This window comes from Zophobas morio, unplaced genomic scaffold (genome assembly GCF_036711695.1).
Source record: "Zophobas morio isolate AGI-343-1 ecotype UQ-CSIRO unplaced genomic scaffold, CSIRO_AGI_Zmor_V1 ptg000031l, whole genome shotgun sequence".
NCBI lineage: Eukaryota > Metazoa > Arthropoda > Insecta > Coleoptera > Tenebrionidae > Zophobas > Zophobas morio.
Window position 1 is genome coordinate 6,108,576 of NW_026972136.1, and position 18,025 is coordinate 6,126,600.

Here is an 18,025-nt window from a genome sequence, read left to right on the forward strand (position 1 = left end):
GTGATTTTCCCTCGACTTCTTTGCCGGAACATTATTTCTGGACCATTACCAAAGCTATTTCTGGTTGGTGGGCACTCGGATTCCCTAAGGATGTGGGAGGAGCTTTGGAGAAATCCCGCCTTAGATTTGCTGATCTGATTTCACACTCAATTAGTGAATTAGTGAGTATTTTAAGGAACAGTGTTGTGACAAATTAAACGGTTTGCTGATTCAGGTAACCAAATCGGACATTTTGTTTGTAAAAGACAAATAAACATGTGTGATTTCCGCAGACGGTTGACAATTACGTCGGATTGAAAGAGGGAAAATTGATATTTGGGACAACTTAGACTAACAGTAAGTAAGTGTGATGAAAGTGAGTGTAAATTTGGTTAATAGTGAGCAGGCAGAGGAAAATAATAATTACAATTAAGTACACACAATTCGGATTTATTTATCGGTAATTCGAAAAAGTTGTGTCTTGAGAAAATTGAATATTCTGAATTTTCTTCCAAAATATAGCCATTTTCATTATGAAGAAAATTAAATTACTATTATATATTATTAAGTGATGAATTGTAAAAATTTAAACACACATTAGTAACCTTTACACATTTTGCATTCTTTTAAATTTCCTTCTACAAATTTTATCTTTTCAATTTCGCTTGTTTTGGCTTCAAGTTTTAGTTTTTGTTTGGAAAAGAGTGAACATTTTGATTTTATAGTAAGTAATTCTAATTTTCAAAGTTAAAATTACCGATTTGCTGTTGAGGATTTTTCAAAATATTGACAGTTGCCGACTTTCGAAATTGAGCGAATTCTTCCCTTTTAGACTTTTGTAAATTCTGCAATTAGTAGAATAACATATTACAAATATTGCAAAAATGAAAAATAGTAAAAGCAAAATAATGTGGAATAATTTTAAATTAAATTTAAAAATTTGAACTATTTCCATGACAGTCTTAGGAATATTTGTTTAAATTTAGAAAAAAGTAAACACAAACTGCAAGTCAGAATAATTTAGACCTTTATCAAAATTTTGAATAATAAAATGTAAAAACCCAAAAAATATTGAAATTGTTTTAATTATTATTTTTCTACATGTTTTGGAAAAAAAAAATTGTTTTATCCCAAATATTCTCATTTATTTATAACAACATAATTTATTAACAATAATTAAAATTTACTTTATTTCTGAGGAGCTCTAATCCAATTATTCTTGTATACACAAGTAGAGGTTAAATATACTATAAATACAAATAAATGTTAAAGAAAAATAGAAAAAAGTATATTTATTTTAAGAATAAGGGTTGCCCCTAGTCCCCCTTAAATCAAAAGTTAGTAAATTATTTCAATAATGTTTTAAACAAACTCGATTCCATGGAGACTAATTTTAAATAAGCTTACATAAAATAAATTCTAATTAATTTAATTGAATCATGAAGTTATGTTTTTAGCTTTTTTTTAATTATTATTAACACAAAACGGTATTCATTCCTAAAAGAAAAAAATATAGATAATACCAGTTACAGCGTAAGAAAAAAGTGGCCCATGGGGTAATCAACCGTTCTGTTATAAAAACTCAAGACAGATTTATAAACCACAAGTACAGAAGTATATTATTTTACATAATTAAAATAGCATTTACTCTGCAAAATTTTGAGGTCACGTTGTCGAATTATTTTTATTCTTTATTCTTGTACTTGTTTTAAATGTTGGAGTGTTAATAATTATGAATTTTAATATTACTCGATTTTTTTGTCTTTCCTTTTTATCTTTTTAGAATCAAGAAAGTTCCAAAATGTCATATCTTGAATAATCACTGCAAACTACAAACTTTTTGATCTTAATTATGCCACAAATATTTTGTTTAACGTATAGCAGTCCAAAATTAAAATGATAATTTTGCTTAATCATTAAACATCCAAAAAGGTGCCATTTATGTCAAAGAGTTTGTCAAATTATTTGTTGATATGTCCTGCTTTATTATAAAACTGAATACACTTAAAATTTCTATTACCTTTTTTTTAATTTTTGACATTATTTGCAATTATTTTCTTTTGTTTTGAGGTTATTATTTAACTTGTTTTGATTTCCAACTGACACTTTTTCTTCTCTTTATCTTTCCGAACTTTACTAGCCAAATATTCATGTTTCTTTGACGTTTCAAAGTACTAGAATATGAAAGAATAAGAATCTCCGACACTATTAGACAGCCTGTTATGAACCATTCACCATTTTGATAAAAAAATCCTAATTAAAATTTTAAATTTAAAACAATATATGTATACAGATATATGAATTTACCCTTATTTTTAGGGCTACACATGCAATTTTTTTCAAAAAATCTTTCATTTTTTCGTAAACATGACAAATTGCTGTAATTTGTATCTTAACACACAAAGGACATTAAAAAAGATGGAAAATTAAATTTTATATACGAAAGTAACGTCCAAGCCGTCATACAACGATCGAAAAAAATCTTCTAGCGGTCCATCAAATTTATTTTTAAAATAATGAAGTTGGCAATACCAACCTATTTTTGGTTTAGTTTGCTAGTTACGGTTAAATAACTGTCAAATATGACTTCGATGGCAATATCATTATTTTAAAAATTAATTTCATGGCCCACTAGAGGACATTTTTGTTCGTTTGATAAAATAGGTTTGTTACTCTGCTTGGGTTTTTTTGTTCAATACGGTTGACAGCGACGAGATTTGACGTTTTATTGACAAGCACATGAATTAATTAAGCAGGTAACATTGTTTAATTGAAAAATACAAAGTTTAATTTTTACGTGCTATTACATTCAAGTTCTTTGACATTTAAAAGAATTTGACAACATTTTAACCTCAATCAACTTTCCTCCATTTTATGTTTATGATGTACTGTTCAAAATTTTGACACAGTTGGCTTGAAAATTGTACATATTTTGTGTAAAATTTGAAGATTATGTCACTCTAAGAAAGTTTCATATTTTAGTGATTTATACATAGAGTTTTATAAAAAAAATATTGGGCAGTTGTCATTTACTAATGTTACAACTTATAAAATGTGCTTTATTTAGATAACCTAATTTACTGTCAGTAGTGGCATATCCTCATGTCTGTCGGATATTAATAATATCAAAGGCATCGTTTAACAAAATAGATGTTTGAAAAGGGCTAATATTTGTCAAAATGACAGTAAAGCTTGAATCACATATGATTTGTCATAAATGATAGAATGACAGTGCTCAATATTTTTTGACTAAAACTGTACGAACTTTTTACTTCTCGAGTGTAAGCGAAGGAAGTATTGTAATCGAGTCCATCGACCGACTCTCTACTTTTACAATTACTCCCATTTCCGTCTGTCTGTCTGTCTACCATCTGTCCGGATTTTTATTACGCACATAATCTCCGAAACTACTGGATCGATTGTTTTCAAATTTTATAACTGTATTATGAATACCAAGTAGATGGTAAAACACAAACTAAACTTTGGCTAATCATCCCCACCAATAATGTTATGACGCCACTTCAAAATTATACATAGTAAATGGGTTTTAAATTGTATAAAATAACGTAGTCCTACACATGTAGTTTATGACGCCGTGTTGAGTTTTACCCGAAATGTCCCGATTTTTGGAAAAAAAATCAAAATTATAAAACAACATTTTGCAATTTTGAATCTACAAAACTGAACGCATTGGATTCTTATACATAGATATTTTAAAGTCATGATAAGCATAATCAAATTTGTTTAATTAAATTTTGCTTCTTTCTAATTTTATGAGCAACCAGTAGTACCGCCCACCCACCCCTTCTTCGTTCCACTAACTATTAATATTGTTGTTCTTTACAATTTTCGACCAATTTTTTAGAATCAAGAAGGTTGCAAAATGTCACATCTTGAATAATCACTACAAACTACAAGCCTTGTAATTTTTCATCTGTTGGAATTATGCCACAAATATTTTGTTTAACATGTAGCAGTCCAAAATTAAAATGATAGTTTTGCTTAATCATTAAACATCCAAAAAGCTGCCACTTATGTTAAAAATGTTATGGTTTTTTTTTTTATTTTTGACATTTGCATTATGTTTCTTGTTGTCGTAGTTATTGTTGGACTTGACATTTTTACTTCTCTTTAACTTTCCGGAATTAAGCTATCTAACTACTGGCAAATTTCATGTTTCTTCGACGTTTCATAACTACTAGAGTATGAACGAGTATGTCCCCGTTTCCGTCTGTCTGTTAACGATTTTTATTAGACAAATTATCTCCGAACCTAGTAGATTGCTTGCTGTGAAATTTTGAATGTGCATATTTTAAAGTTATCATGTGGATAATACCAAAAATTTAATGATGCCATTTTGATAAGAAAATCCTGCTTAAAATTTTAAATTTAAAATATTATAAAATATGTACTTATGTAGCTGTACAACATTAATTCACCCTTATTTTTTTATACAATTTAAAACCCATTTACTATATATAATTTTGAAGTGACGTCATCACATTATTGGTGAGGATAATCAGACAAATTTTGGTTAGCGTTTTACCATCCACATGACATTCCTAACATAAATACAAAATTTGACAACAATCGGCCCAGTACTTTCAGAGATTATCTGTCTAATAAGAATCCGGACAGACAGCAGACAGACGGACAGACAGACCGATAGAAAGACGGACAGACAGACGGAAAAGGGATACTATACGTACTATAGGGATCATGAAAGGTCTAGAAAACGTAAAAGTAGAGAGTCGCCTGACGGACTCGATTACAATACAATACAATAAAAAGTGGCCCATAAGGGAATCAAACATTTTCTTATAATAAATATTAGACTATAAAATATTACACAACTTTTTTTCTGAAAATCTGGATGCTTAGGGTAAAAACTCAAAGCAGATTTATAAATCACAAGTACAGGAGTATATTATTTTATACAATTAAAATAACACTTCCTCTACAAAATTTGAATTACTGGTGGGGATGACAAACACTTAAGAGAAATTTTGACGTCTACACGATAATCCTAAAGTATGTAAATACAAAATTGTATAATATAAATATACGAGATTATTAACCTATTAAAATCGACACAAAACACAAACGGACGCAAACGGGAGACCAGTTTTTTCCTATTCTAGAGGTTACGAAACATCCAGAAGACATAAAAGTAGTCGTTCGCCGGATGGCCCCTATTTCAATAATTCCTTAACTCTCGGGAAGTAAAAGTAAAAATATTTCAAGTCGATTTCCCTATTTTATGAAAATCTTTAGCAACCCTCAGCCCACAAGAGAATAACTTAACCTCAAAAAACACTATATTTTTATTCTTTATTCTTACATTTGTTTTAAATGTTCCAGTGTTAACGATTATAAATTTTAATCTTTCAGTACAAAATTAAAATGTGTATCAGCTCTAATATAAAACTGAATATTTGTTCTATTTTTTTTTTTTTGACATATGTAATTATTTTTCTTGTTGACTTGTGTTGATTTCCAGCTGACATTTTTCGTTCCCTTTAACCGGAAAATTTGAAAGATAATCTCCGAAACTACTGAACTAATTATCAAATTTTATATGTGTATTACGAATATTGTGTATATGGTAAAACGCTAATCAAAATTTGGCTAATCATCCCTACCAACAATTTGTTGACGTCATCTCTAAAATTTACAGTAGTAAATATTATTTAAATTTTATAAAATAAGATACTCCTACACATGTGGTTTATGAACCCTTGTTGAGTTTTTATCCTAGACATCCAGATATTTGGAGAAAAAAATCAAAATTGCAACATCTTGCAATTTAACTTTGAAACTACAAAACCGAATGCTCTCAAATGTTGCAAACGTTAATCGTTAATAATGTTTTTTTCGTTTATGTCCCTCTAAAACAATAGTGACATCATTTTGTTACAATTTTTACCAAATATAAATTTTAGTGATTCCAAGAGCATTGTTTGTTATTTCAAATCTAATCCTCATCTGAAGGACTCGGATTCGATTATCGGACGTTTTATATGAAATTTCTAAACTGAAATCAGTACAAACTAAAATGGTACGTTTCAGCCCATATTTTTTTTCTTCATATTTTTAAGCTATATTTTACATGTTTTTTTCATCTATTTTAAGATACTAAAACATTTTTAAGCAAACATCCACCAATTTTGACGTTGATTTTTTTCTATTTCTTTTTTATAAAATAAAAATCAATTTTTATCGTACAGTTTTTTGATGCATTTCACCCCATTTTTAAGATTGTTTTTTAAAAAGTTGTGGATTTCTAAAGATTTTGGCCAGATTCCAGCGGATCCATAAAAAAACCGCTGACTTTGAGTTTCTTACAAAAGAATTAAAAAAAAAATGATAAAGCACCTTATACTAACTTAAAAAACATAAACAAAATGTGGGGTGAAACGTACCATTTTACTTAGTACTAATTCGTCTCTTTTTTTGGTTTTATATATACCTATATTTAATTTTATACGACTGGATATTCCTGCACATCTGATCCTAGACATCCAGATTTTTGGAAAAAAATCAAAATTGTATAACATTTTACAATTTAACTTTGAAATTGTAAAACCGAATGCTTTGAAAACTTGTACGCTTTTGAAGATGATCGTAAACATGGTAAATCGTTAATCAAAATTTTTTCGTTTATGGCTTCCTAAAAATTGATGACGTCATTTTATAAGTTTACAGAACAAATGTTTCTTAAATTTAAAAGAACAACATACTCCATATACTTATGTGTAATTTAAAATCCGTGTTGAATTTTTACCCTTAGCATCCAGATTTTTGGAAAAAAAGTCAACAATGTGAAACAATAATTTACAACAATTTAACTTTGAAATTGCAAAAACTGAATGCTTTTAAATCATGCAAATATTTTAAGATTATTTGAAATATGGTAAATAGTTAATCAAAATTTATCTGTTATCTTACATTTTTGCCGAATTGCTTCCAATTTATGAGTGTTTTTGGGAAAAAAGTTCAGTAAGAATGAATCAATTAGTCCTTTCCTCTGCTTCGAGGGAACAAAATCAACCAAATTGCATTTTCTTTTAACCGCTGATGCCTGTAATCTGAACGTGCTAATAGTCGAATTTGGTCGAAGTATAAACATAAACAGTCGAAGTTAAGCATATACAATAAATTGAGCATGTCTACATTTTTTCCTGTTAGTTATCTGCTTGAATATATTTCACATTTAAAGACGAAACTCTCAAAATCTAATTTTATAATTTTTTAAAGAAGCGGAATTTGTCGGACTTCTTCAAAAGCGAGGAAAGTTCTGTCAAAATAACCTTCCACAATTTTTTTACTAGCTTTGTTTTTCTAGGTAGCGTTATCAAAATTCAAAAAACGTCATTTTTTCAAAATGACGCTTGTAAAACCGAAAATGATGATAGCAATAATAAACCTAAAAAACATCTGTGTACAATACTATAGGGCCGTACTTTGTAAATTTCCATACGGACCCCCATGTCCTTAGTCCGACACTGTTCCGAACATAAACTAGCTAAATATCGACTAATTTCATCTTTCTTCGACGTTTCATAAGTACTAGAATATGAAGGAATAAGTTCCCGTTTCCGTTTGTCTGTCGTGTGTCTGTTAACGATTTATTAGGCAAATTATCTCCGAAACTATTAGACTGCTTGGTATAAAATTTTGGGTGTGCATATATTAAAGTTATCATGTAGGTAATACCAAAAATTTGATAATGTCATTTCGACATTTTGATAAGAAAGTCCCATTTAAAATTTTAAATTTGAAACAATATATGTACTTATGTAGCTATACGATATTAATTCACCCTTATTTTTGGAATTACACATTTCAAAAAAACAAAATTTAAGCTTGCCGTGAACATGACAAATTTCAGTAATTTTGATCTTAGCACACAAGTAACATGAAAAAAGATGGAAAATCAAATTTTATATATAAAAGTAAAGTCCAAGCCATCACACCATGATCGAAAAAAATCTTCTAGTGTGCCATGAAATTTATTTTTAAAATAATCATGTTGGCAACACCAACGCGTTTCTTGTTTAGTTTGACAGTTACGGTTAAATAACTGTCAAATAGCTGCTATGCCAACATCATTATTTTAAAAATTAATTTCATGGCTCACCAGAGGATGTTTTCTCTGCTTGCGATTTCTGTTCAATAGGGTTGACAGCGACAAGATTTGACGCTTTATTGACAAGCACATTAATTAATTAAGCAGACAACTTTGTTTTATTGAAAAATACAAAGTTTCTATTTTACGTTACTTTACGTTCAAGTTCTTTGACATTCAAAAGAATTTGACAACATTGTAACCTCAATCAAGTTTCCCTCATTTTATTTTTGTGAGTGATACTGTTGCGTTTTCCAAAAATATAAAAAAAAATAAAATTAATACATTTTTTGGATTTTTATAATGTACTGTTAAAAATTTTGACATATTTCACTGGAATATTTTGGGAAAATGCGAGAAGTTTTGGAAGAAATGAAAAGGAAAGTAACTCTCGTTGATCGAAAATAACTTGAAATTTTCGTAAGTGTACAGTATCGAAAATTTGCGATTTTGAAGAAGTTACCTAAAAATCCACTAATATTTGTGGTCACGTTAAAATTTTAAAAAGATTCACTTTGAAAATCTTTTTTTTAACAATTGTCATATTTCATTGGACTATTTTGGAAAAATCCGAGCAATTTTCGAAGAAAAGAAGACGAAAATAACTCCTGCAGGTCGAAATCTATAAAAAAAAATATTATTGAGTAATTTTCAAAGGGACGCACGGTTGAAGTTGTAACTCTGCGTTGTCAATTTATATAAATTAAACACGTATACGCGGCGAAGTCATTTATTTTCTCTTAAAAAATGATAAAAACCAAAAATATGTTGCATTTGTATTTTGTGACAAAATGATGATTAATGATGATGATTGGGTTAATTAAAGTAAATATCACCGACACCGAACTCGTAGCTCGAACTCGACATCCTATTCCGGCGCGCGTCCTATACGTGTTCTATATTACAACAAAAAAGCAAAAGAGTAAAAACTCCAATAAATTGAGATTTTCGCAAAGTGTGGAGTACTGAAAAATTGGGCTTTTGAAAAAGATTCCCTTTGAAATTCAATTTTTTTTTAATCTTAAAAACTAACACATTTGATTGGACTATTTTGCAAAAATGCCAAGAATTTTCGAAGAATGACGGACGAAAATAATTTTTGGAGGTCTAAATCTACAAGAAACTTTTCTAAGGTAATTTTCAAAGCTAGTCAAAAATAAATTGAGATTTTTATAAGTTGCAGTATTGAAAAACTAGGCAGGAAAAAATATGAAATATAGACCTATTGCTTGCCTATACAAGATTACAGGAAAAAGTTAAACCACCCACCCACCGGATCTCTCTTTTTTTTCTTCTGAAATAAGAAATAAATCTTATAATAAATAGTATAACAAAGTAGTTACGATTAGCGCTTTTTTTACATTTTAATTTCGATCAGTTCCCACTCTATGAAAGAAGCCCCACCCACCCATTCACCTCCATTTCGGTGATTAATTTTATCTGCTCTGTGGATCTTATACAGAAATAGAATTAGTCGCTAAGATGAGAAATATAGCCCCGCCCACCCACCCTGTCTCAATTGTGATGTTTTTTTTTATTCGTCGTGAGCCAAGAGATGGAGCTTAACTGCCAAATCCTCTGAGAAAACAAAGGGGGGGTGGGTGGGGCTAGTACTTGTTAAGATAAGACTGACTTTGGCAAGTGACATATCTCTAAGAAAATAGAAGGTGGGTGGGTGGGGCTACTACTTGCGATGATAAGACTGAACAATATTAAGAGTAGTCACCCGAATGAAGAGGGGGCGGGTGGGCGGGCCTATTGCTTGCCTATAAGACTGTCTAGTAAAAAGCTAATATTAGCCCCCCCACCCACCCGTTCTCTCATTTTTTTCTTCTAAAATAAGAAATAAATCTTATAATAAATAGTAGAACAAAATAGTTATGATTATCGCTTTTTTACCGCCTAGTTACTTATAACTCCCGCGCTACAAAAGAACATATAAGTAACCCCGCCCACCCACCCGCCTCCATTTCGGTGATTAATTTTATCTGCTCTGAATGAAAGATAGTTTGAAATCGAAAAATAAACTTTTTTAAATTTTTCTAAGGCTGGCTTGAAAATTGTACATAGTTTGTCTAAAATTTGAAGATTATGTCATTCTAAGAAAGTTTTATATTGTAGTGATTCATATTTTTTCCACATTTGTAACAACCAAACGAATTAAAATTCCACTGACATATATGCAAAATTATTTTTAAAATTCTGAAAATTATTTAATTATTATTTTGTTTTTACTTTCTTTTATTGTGGCTTAGTGGATAATAAATTTGATTATATTGAAAATATGTATCCACAAAACTAAATAATAATTTTGTTTTTCTAGTGTATTTTATGAAATTGTGTAAAAATAAGGTACGATATGAACAAAATCTGGAACATTAAAATTTGTCCACTTGTATTGATTGCGGAATTTATGAAAAGTCTGAAAGTTCGGAATTCAGTCAATGATCCGTGTTTTTGAAATCAATATTTGGTGAGATTTTGGAAAATAACAATAATAATAATAATAATAAAAATCCAAGAGTGAGGGAAGTTCAGTCTACATAACTTTAGAAAATCTTTTCAATATTGTCACAACAGGAATAATGAGAATATATTTTTACATGCTGAACTACGACTAAACTTTAAAATCTGACTTTTTCATTACTCTGACATAAAATACCTAATTTAAAATCACAAAAAGATCTAAAGAAAACAGTCCTAGCTTTAAATATATTTATTGCCAAAACTAACATCACCCAATTAATGTCTGTGGCAACTTTTTGGCAACCAGTGTAGTTTTTAATTTGCATTTCATCCAATGCACACTCTTCAAACACGTTTTCTCAATTAATTTTCTCGGGTTACTGCGACAGAATAAACAACTACAACAACTCATAAATGTACTGGTTTTTCCCCATTTTCAGTCAAAGATGCCTCGAAAACGCCGCTCCCCCGAGATGGACGACTCCGACGAGGACGACGACTCGCGCCACCCCCAGCGGAACGCCGCCAACGCCCGCGAGCGCGCCCGGATGCGCGTCCTCAGCAAGGCCTTCTGCCGGCTCAAGACCACCCTGCCGTGGGTGCCGGCGGACACCAAGCTGTCTAAGCTGGACACGCTGCGTCTGGCCACCAGCTACATAGCGCACCTGCGGGCCGTCCTCATGGACCAACCTGTGCCGTCGGACCAGATCCACAAGCACCCGTTAACGCTTGTGAGTTTTCGGTGTTCACACAACTCATGTAAATTTGAGGGAAATTCGTTTTAATAATAGAATATTTTGCTTATGTTGGAAGGCTGGAGGCAGCACTTCGCTTGAATAAACATCTCGGATGTCGTTGATAATTAGAGCATTCCGACAAATGTTCCCAGCTGTTAGGTAGCGAAATAAAAGAGGTTCTTCGAGCGGGATAAACAAAGTTAAAATTGGACGGTTTATGTGACAGAGTGGGCTAATTTTTTGTGGGGAGTGATGGGTCGGCTTTAAAAAATAAAGTATTTTTTTGTTGGACGTGATGTTCAAGTTTTTGCTTCCTGAGCTAGGACAGCTTATAATTTATCATAAAAAAATAAAAGCAAAATCCAATCTTATAGTAATTATTATTCGAAAATCTGAATTTACTTACCTTCCACCAATTTTTTCATATTAAAATTTTTCGTTTTCCCTTTTTCTTCAATTTTACAATTTTTTGTTTTTTCATTTTCTTTCATTTTTCAATTTTTATCATTTTTAATATTTCGGTTTCATAACTTTTCGTTTTATCAGCTTTCATTTTTTCAATTTTTCAATTCCTCGACTTCTAAATTATTCAATTTTTGCGTTTCTTCTATTTTTCGATTTGCAATTTTTCAATTTTGCAATTGTTTGATATTATAATTTTTCAGTTTTCGAACTTCCAGTTTCTCAATTTTTAATTTTTCAATTTTTCAAGTCCTTGATTTTTATTTTTCATTTTGCCTATTTTTTAATTTTCATTTTCTCGATTTTATACGAGAATTTTTCGTTTTTTCAATTCCTTTATTTTTTCGATGTTTTTTTCGATTTTACAATTTTTGCTTTATTCAATTTTTCAAATTTTCAATATTTCATTTTTCATTTCCTCGATTTTCCAATTTTTAAGTTTTTCAATTTGACAATTTTTGGATTTCCAATTATCAGATTTTCCGATTTCTTTAAATTTCGATATTTAGATTTTACAATATGTACATAGTTCGTTTTTTCGAGTTTACACTTTTACGACTTTCAAAATTCTCAATTTTTAATCTATCGATTTTTGATTTTTCAATGTTACAAATTTTGAAATTTTTCCATTTTTTTTTAATTCGAAAAGTTGAAAAAACGAAAAACTAAAACGGAAAAAGTAAAAAAATCTAAAAATTGGAAAATCCAAAAATTGTGAAGTCGAAAAATTATAGAATCGTAAAATTTGTAAAGTTGAAAGAGTTTTTCACTGAACGATCGAATAATTGAAAAATTAAATATCGAGAAATTGAAAAATTGAAAACAGAAAAATTAAAAATACAAAAATGGAATAAACGAAAACATTCCAAAATCGTAACTGAAAAAGTGAAATCCAAAAAATTGCAAATTCAAAAATTGTAAAATCCAAAAACTGAAAAATTGAACATTGAAAAACCGAAAAACTGAAACATTAAAGACAATAACAAAACAAAATAAAAAATTGCAAATCGAAAAATTGAAGAAATGAAAAATTGCAAAATCTAAAAATGAAACATCCGCAAGTCAGAAAATCGAAAAAATGAAAAATCAAAAAAAGGAAAACTCAAATAGTTGCATATCGTAAAATTCAAGAAACAAACAAATGAAAAAGTGAAAAACTATAAGTAGTAGAATTGAAAAAGAAATAAATTAAAAAATTGGAACAGTGAAAAATCGAAAGATTTTAAAAATAAAGAAAATAAAAACCGAAACGAAAAATGGCAAATCGAAAATTTTAAGAACTGAACAACTGAAGAATCGAAAAATTGAAAAATTTAAAGGTCGAATAAGTGAAAAAGTTTTAAAATCCAGTAACTGTAAAATGGCAAAATTCTAAAATCATGAAATTGAAATGTAAAATATAAGTATTTAAAATGCAGCTAGAAAAATTGTAAATCAAAAATTGAAGACACGAAAAATTTAAAAATCATGAAACTGAGAAATCTTAATTTGAACAAACAGAAAATTTAAAAATCTGAAAGTTGAAAAATCCAAAAATTGAAACTCGGAAAACCGCAAATTGAAAAATTGAAAAATACAAACATTGAAAAACTTCATATTGAAAAAAAAAAATTATAAAATCAAAATATTCAAAAACCGGAAAATTGAAAAAATAAAGAAAATAAAAAACTGAAACGAAAAATTGCAAATCGAAAAATTGAAAAATTTCACTTTAAAAAAAGAAAAATTATAAAATGAGACCACTGAATAACCGAAAATTGAAAAAATAAAAAACCGAAACGAAAACTCGTGAAAAATTGCAAAATCTAAAAACTGAAACATCCAAAAGTTGGAAAATCGAAAAACTGAAAAATTTTAAAATGAAAACTCGAAGAGTAAAATTGAAGAAACAAAAAAAATAAAAATTGAAAAATTTCAAATAAATTAAAAAAACAAGAAACTGAAAAATCGTGAAATTGAAGAAACAAAAAATTATTGGAACATTGAAAAATTGCAAATCGATGATTTGAAGAAATAAAAAATTGAAGAACAGAAAAATTGAAAAAATAAAGAAAATAAAAAACCTAAACGAAAAATTGCAAATCGAAAAATTGGAAAATTTCACTTTAAAAAAGAAAAAATATATAAAATCACAACATTGAATAACCGAAAAATTGAAGAAATAAAGAAAATAAACCGAAACGAAAGATTACAAATTGAAAAAAAGAAAAATTGAATAATTGAAAATTGGAAACTCGTGAAACTGCAAATCGAAAAATTGCAAAATCTAAAAACTGAAATATGGAATAGTTGAAAATTGAAAAACTGAAAAATTTTAAAATGGAAACTCGAAGGGTCAAACTGAAGAAACAAAAAAAATAACAAATTGAAAAAATTTCAAATAGAAAAATTACAGAAACGAAAAATTGGAAAAATGAAATTGAAGACAAAAGAAATTATAAAATTGGAACCTTGAAAAATTGAAAATCGAAGATTTGAAGAAATGAAAATTGAGAACAGAAAAATTGAAAAGTGGATAAATGAAAAAGTTTTAAAATCGAAAAATTGAAAAAATAAAGAAAATAAAAAACCTAAACGAAAAATTGCAAATCGAAAAATTGGAAAATTTCAGTTTAAAAAAGAAAAAAATTATAAAATCCGAACATTGAATAACCGAAAAATTGAAGAAATAAAGAAAATAAAAAACCGAAACGAAAAATACAAATGGAAAAACTGAAGAAAAGAAAAATTGAATCATTGAAAATTGAAAACTCATTAAACTGCAAATCGAAAAATTGCTAAACCTAAAAACTGAAATAACCAAAAGTTGGAAAATTGAAAAAATTGAAATATCGATAAATGAAAGTTTTAAAATCGAAAAATTGAAAAAAATAAAGAAAATAATAAGCCGAAACGAAAAATTGCAACCCGAAAAATTAAATTGGAAAATTTCACTTAAAAAAAAAATTATAAAACCACAACATTGAATAACCAAAAAATTGAAGAAGTAAAGACAATAAAAAACCGAAACGAAAAACTCCAAAAAGAAAAACTGTAGAAAAGAAAAATTGAAAAATTGAAAATTGAAAACTCGTGAAACTGCAAATTGAAAAATTGCAAAACCTAAAAACTGTAATATCCAATAGTTGAAAATTGAAAAACTGAAAAATTTTAAAATGGAAACTCAAAGGGTCAAACTGAAGAAACAAAAGAAACTAAAAAATTGAAAAAATTTCAAATCGAAAAATTACAGAAACGAAAAATTGGAAAAATGAAATTGAAGAAACAAGAAATTATAAAACTGGAGTCTTGAAAAATTGAAAAGCGAAGATTTGAAGAAATGAAAATTGAAGAACAGAAAAATTGAAAAGTCGATAAATAAATGAAGAGGTTTTAAAAAATCAAAAAATTGAAAAGTGGAAAAATTCTAAAATTGTAAAATTAAAAAACTGAAATTTTTTTAATTATTTTTATTATTACATATTTAAAACGAAACATAAAAAAATTGCAAATCAAAACTGAAGAAAGAAAAATAAAAAAATCGAAATACTGAAAAGCGAAAAATTGAAAACCGAAAAAGTGAAAACCAAAAATTGAAAACCGAAAACTTGCAAATCGAAAAACTGAAAAATCCAGAAGTTGAAAATTAAACACATTATTTTTAGAAAGATTATAAAATCAGAACAATGAAAAATCGAAAAATTAAAAAATAAAGAAAATATAAAAACCAAATCCAAAAATTACAAATCGAAAAATTGAGGAAATGAAAAATTGAAACATCCAAAAGTTGGAAATGAAAAAACTGAAAAATGAATTGTATGTCCTAAAACTGAATAAATGAAAAATTGAAAATGAAAAACCAAAAAATTATCAGATCAGATCATTGAAAAATCGGAAAATTGAAAAATAATAAAAAAAACCGAAAGAAAAATTGTAAATCGAAAATTTAAAAAAATAAAGAGTTGAAGAATCGTAAAATTGAAAAATTGAAAAAAAAATCTGAAAATTGGAAAATCAATAAATTGAAAACCGAAAAATTGAAAAAATAAAGAAAACAAAAAACCGAAACGGAAAACTGCAATTTGAAAACTCCTGAAATTGCAAATCTAAAAATTGAAACATCCAAAAGCTGAAAAAAGGTAAAACTGAAAAATTTAAAAATAAAAATTAGAAGAGTTGCATATCATAAAATTGAAGAAACAAAAAAAATTAAAAATTAAAAAATTGCAAATAGAAAATGAAAGAAACGAAGAGTTGAAAAAATTGAAATTGAAACAACAAAAAATTATAAAATCTGAACACTGAAAAATCTAAAAAATGAAAAAGTAAAGAAAATAAAAAACCGAAACGGGAAACTGCAAATCGAAAATTTGAGGAAATGAAACATTAAAGAATCGAAAAATTGAAAAACGAAAAATTGAAAACTTGACAAACTCATATCGAAATATTGCAAAATCTAAAAATTAAAGAAACGAAGAACTGAAAAAATGAAATTGAAAATGAAAACGAAAAATTGCAAATCGAAAAATTGAAAAATTAAAGATTGAAAACTCGAGAAACTCAAATCGAAAGTTGAAAAACTGAAAAAACCGAAAAGAAGGAAAAATGAACAATTGAAAAAGTGTTATTATTAGAACACAAAAATCTTTTATAATTTTTCCAAGAAGCGGGAAAATTCATTGCAAATTCTAAACCATCGCTCTTCTCCTGATTAACCCGCTTTAAACCCTAAAACTTAACTTACAGGGAGAGCACTGGGACCATTAACAAACAGAACAACAAATGTAAAATTTCGTTAATGTAAGTAACATTAACGTCATGGGTCAAACTCCTAGTGTTTTCAGTTCAAACGAGTCCCAGTCCGACGCTAAAACCCGAATCCAGGTTTGAAACTTCTTTAAATAAAATCCCTCATTGTTGCATAATATAACCACAACTACGAATATTGCTAAAAATATAATAGTTTTTTTTTGTTACAGACCTGGCCCTACAGTTTCCAACGAAGTGAAGCCAACACAGATGTTAGTGGTGAAAGGGAGGCGCAAATGTGGGGCGATCTTTCCATCCAGCCTGTCGTCAGGGATAAAGACGTATCCTATTACTACTAATTTATACACCGAAAAATCCTCCTCGGCTACGATGAGGTGAAGGAAGAGAGATTAGAACTTTTAAATTATTGCACACGGCGACTGCCATTTAGTAAATTTATTAGGATAATTAACTATGTCAGTGTGAATTTGATACTTTTGTGGATGATGTGTTAATATTGAGATAAGTTATTACGACCATGGGCCTTGTTCCTGCTTCCCAGAACTGGACATTTCAGGGAAGTTAAATGATGTATTATTTTTGATGCAATATGTAACGAACGATATTTATTTAACGGTAGATTTAGCGCGTTATTTTTAGAGTAGATGCCTATATTTATATAAATTGCTCTGAATAAATAAAATTTATTACGAATAGGTATTTAGTATTTATTAATTTGAAAAATTACCTCACACAATTTTGCCATCGCTTCGTCCACATGTTGTTAACATTTATACCATTTCCGATTTTGCCTGAAATACGTTTTAATCCATTTCGGAGAAACCAGTGTGTCAAGATGTACGAAAAGTGAGTCAATTTTGTACCCACAACCAGTATAAAGTTAGATGCAATAAAAGGGTAATAAAACTTATAAAAAAAAAACACAGCTGTGTTATTTACGTACCTACAAACATTTGTAGTTAGTAAACACAAAGTTACGAACGCCACTTTGAATTTTTACACAATTATAATTCATGTGATGTAAAATTTCATGAGTTTTTGGCATTTCACAGTTCATAGAATTATAAAAGTATCCCCTTCAAAAAACCGAAGACGTCATTTCGAGATTTTTTTTAAGTAATTACGTAGGTACTAAATGAAATGGGTGACGTACATTTATTTTTACTGATGCTGGTTATTCAAAAAAATAAATAAAACTTTTCTGTTCTGTTTAGAATTTTAGCATGACAGTGATATTGATTTAGAGATGATAGATTTTATAAATAAATCTTACTGAAAAACACCTTCAGAAATGCGGAATTGCTGCGGTTAATATATTTATTACTTTTAAGATCTGTTTACGGAGATTAAAAAAATGTATGTTATTTTTTCTCTGACATTTTGAAAATAATAACGTGACAGTTAATAAGCATTCACGTTCGGTAGAAGTAACTGACAGAAACTTTTCTGTGGTTAAGTTGCAATCTTAAGATCACTAGAAATTTAAGATTGGCATCAACTGTCT

The 18,025-nt window shown here is 28.5% G+C and overlaps 1 protein-coding gene across 2 annotated transcripts; it reads left to right on the forward strand.

The window, feature by feature from the left end:
* Nucleotides 1-132: 132 nt before the first annotated feature.
* LOC135139445 (transcription factor 21-like) lies at nt 133-17,216 on the forward strand. 2 transcript variants are annotated; one of them, XM_064069683.1, is made up of 4 exons: nt 133-214; nt 273-336; nt 11,014-11,304; nt 16,731-17,216. In XM_064069683.1, exons 3-4 carry the CDS (start codon nt 11,020-11,022, stop codon nt 16,857-16,859), a joined length of 414 nt encoding a protein of 137 aa, XP_063925753.1. In that variant the 5' UTR covers nt 133-214; nt 273-336; nt 11,014-11,019; the 3' UTR covers nt 16,860-17,216. The 2 variants fall into 2 exon arrangements, with proteins under 2 accessions (XP_063925753.1, XP_063925752.1); XM_064069682.1 differs by having other exon boundaries at nt 174-336.
* Nucleotides 17,217-18,025: the final 809 nt, after the last annotated feature.

Excerpts from the sequence above, each read along its gene's own strand:
- LOC135139445 (XM_064069683.1), top strand. The coding sequence starts at position 11,020 with ATGCCTCGAAAACGCCGCTCCCCCGAGATGGACGACTCCGACGAGGAC. Across the intron at positions 11,305-16,730 it reads ACAAGCACCCGTTAACGCTT|ACCTGGCCCTACAGTTTCCA; the intron begins GTGAGTTTTCGG and ends TTTTTGTTACAG.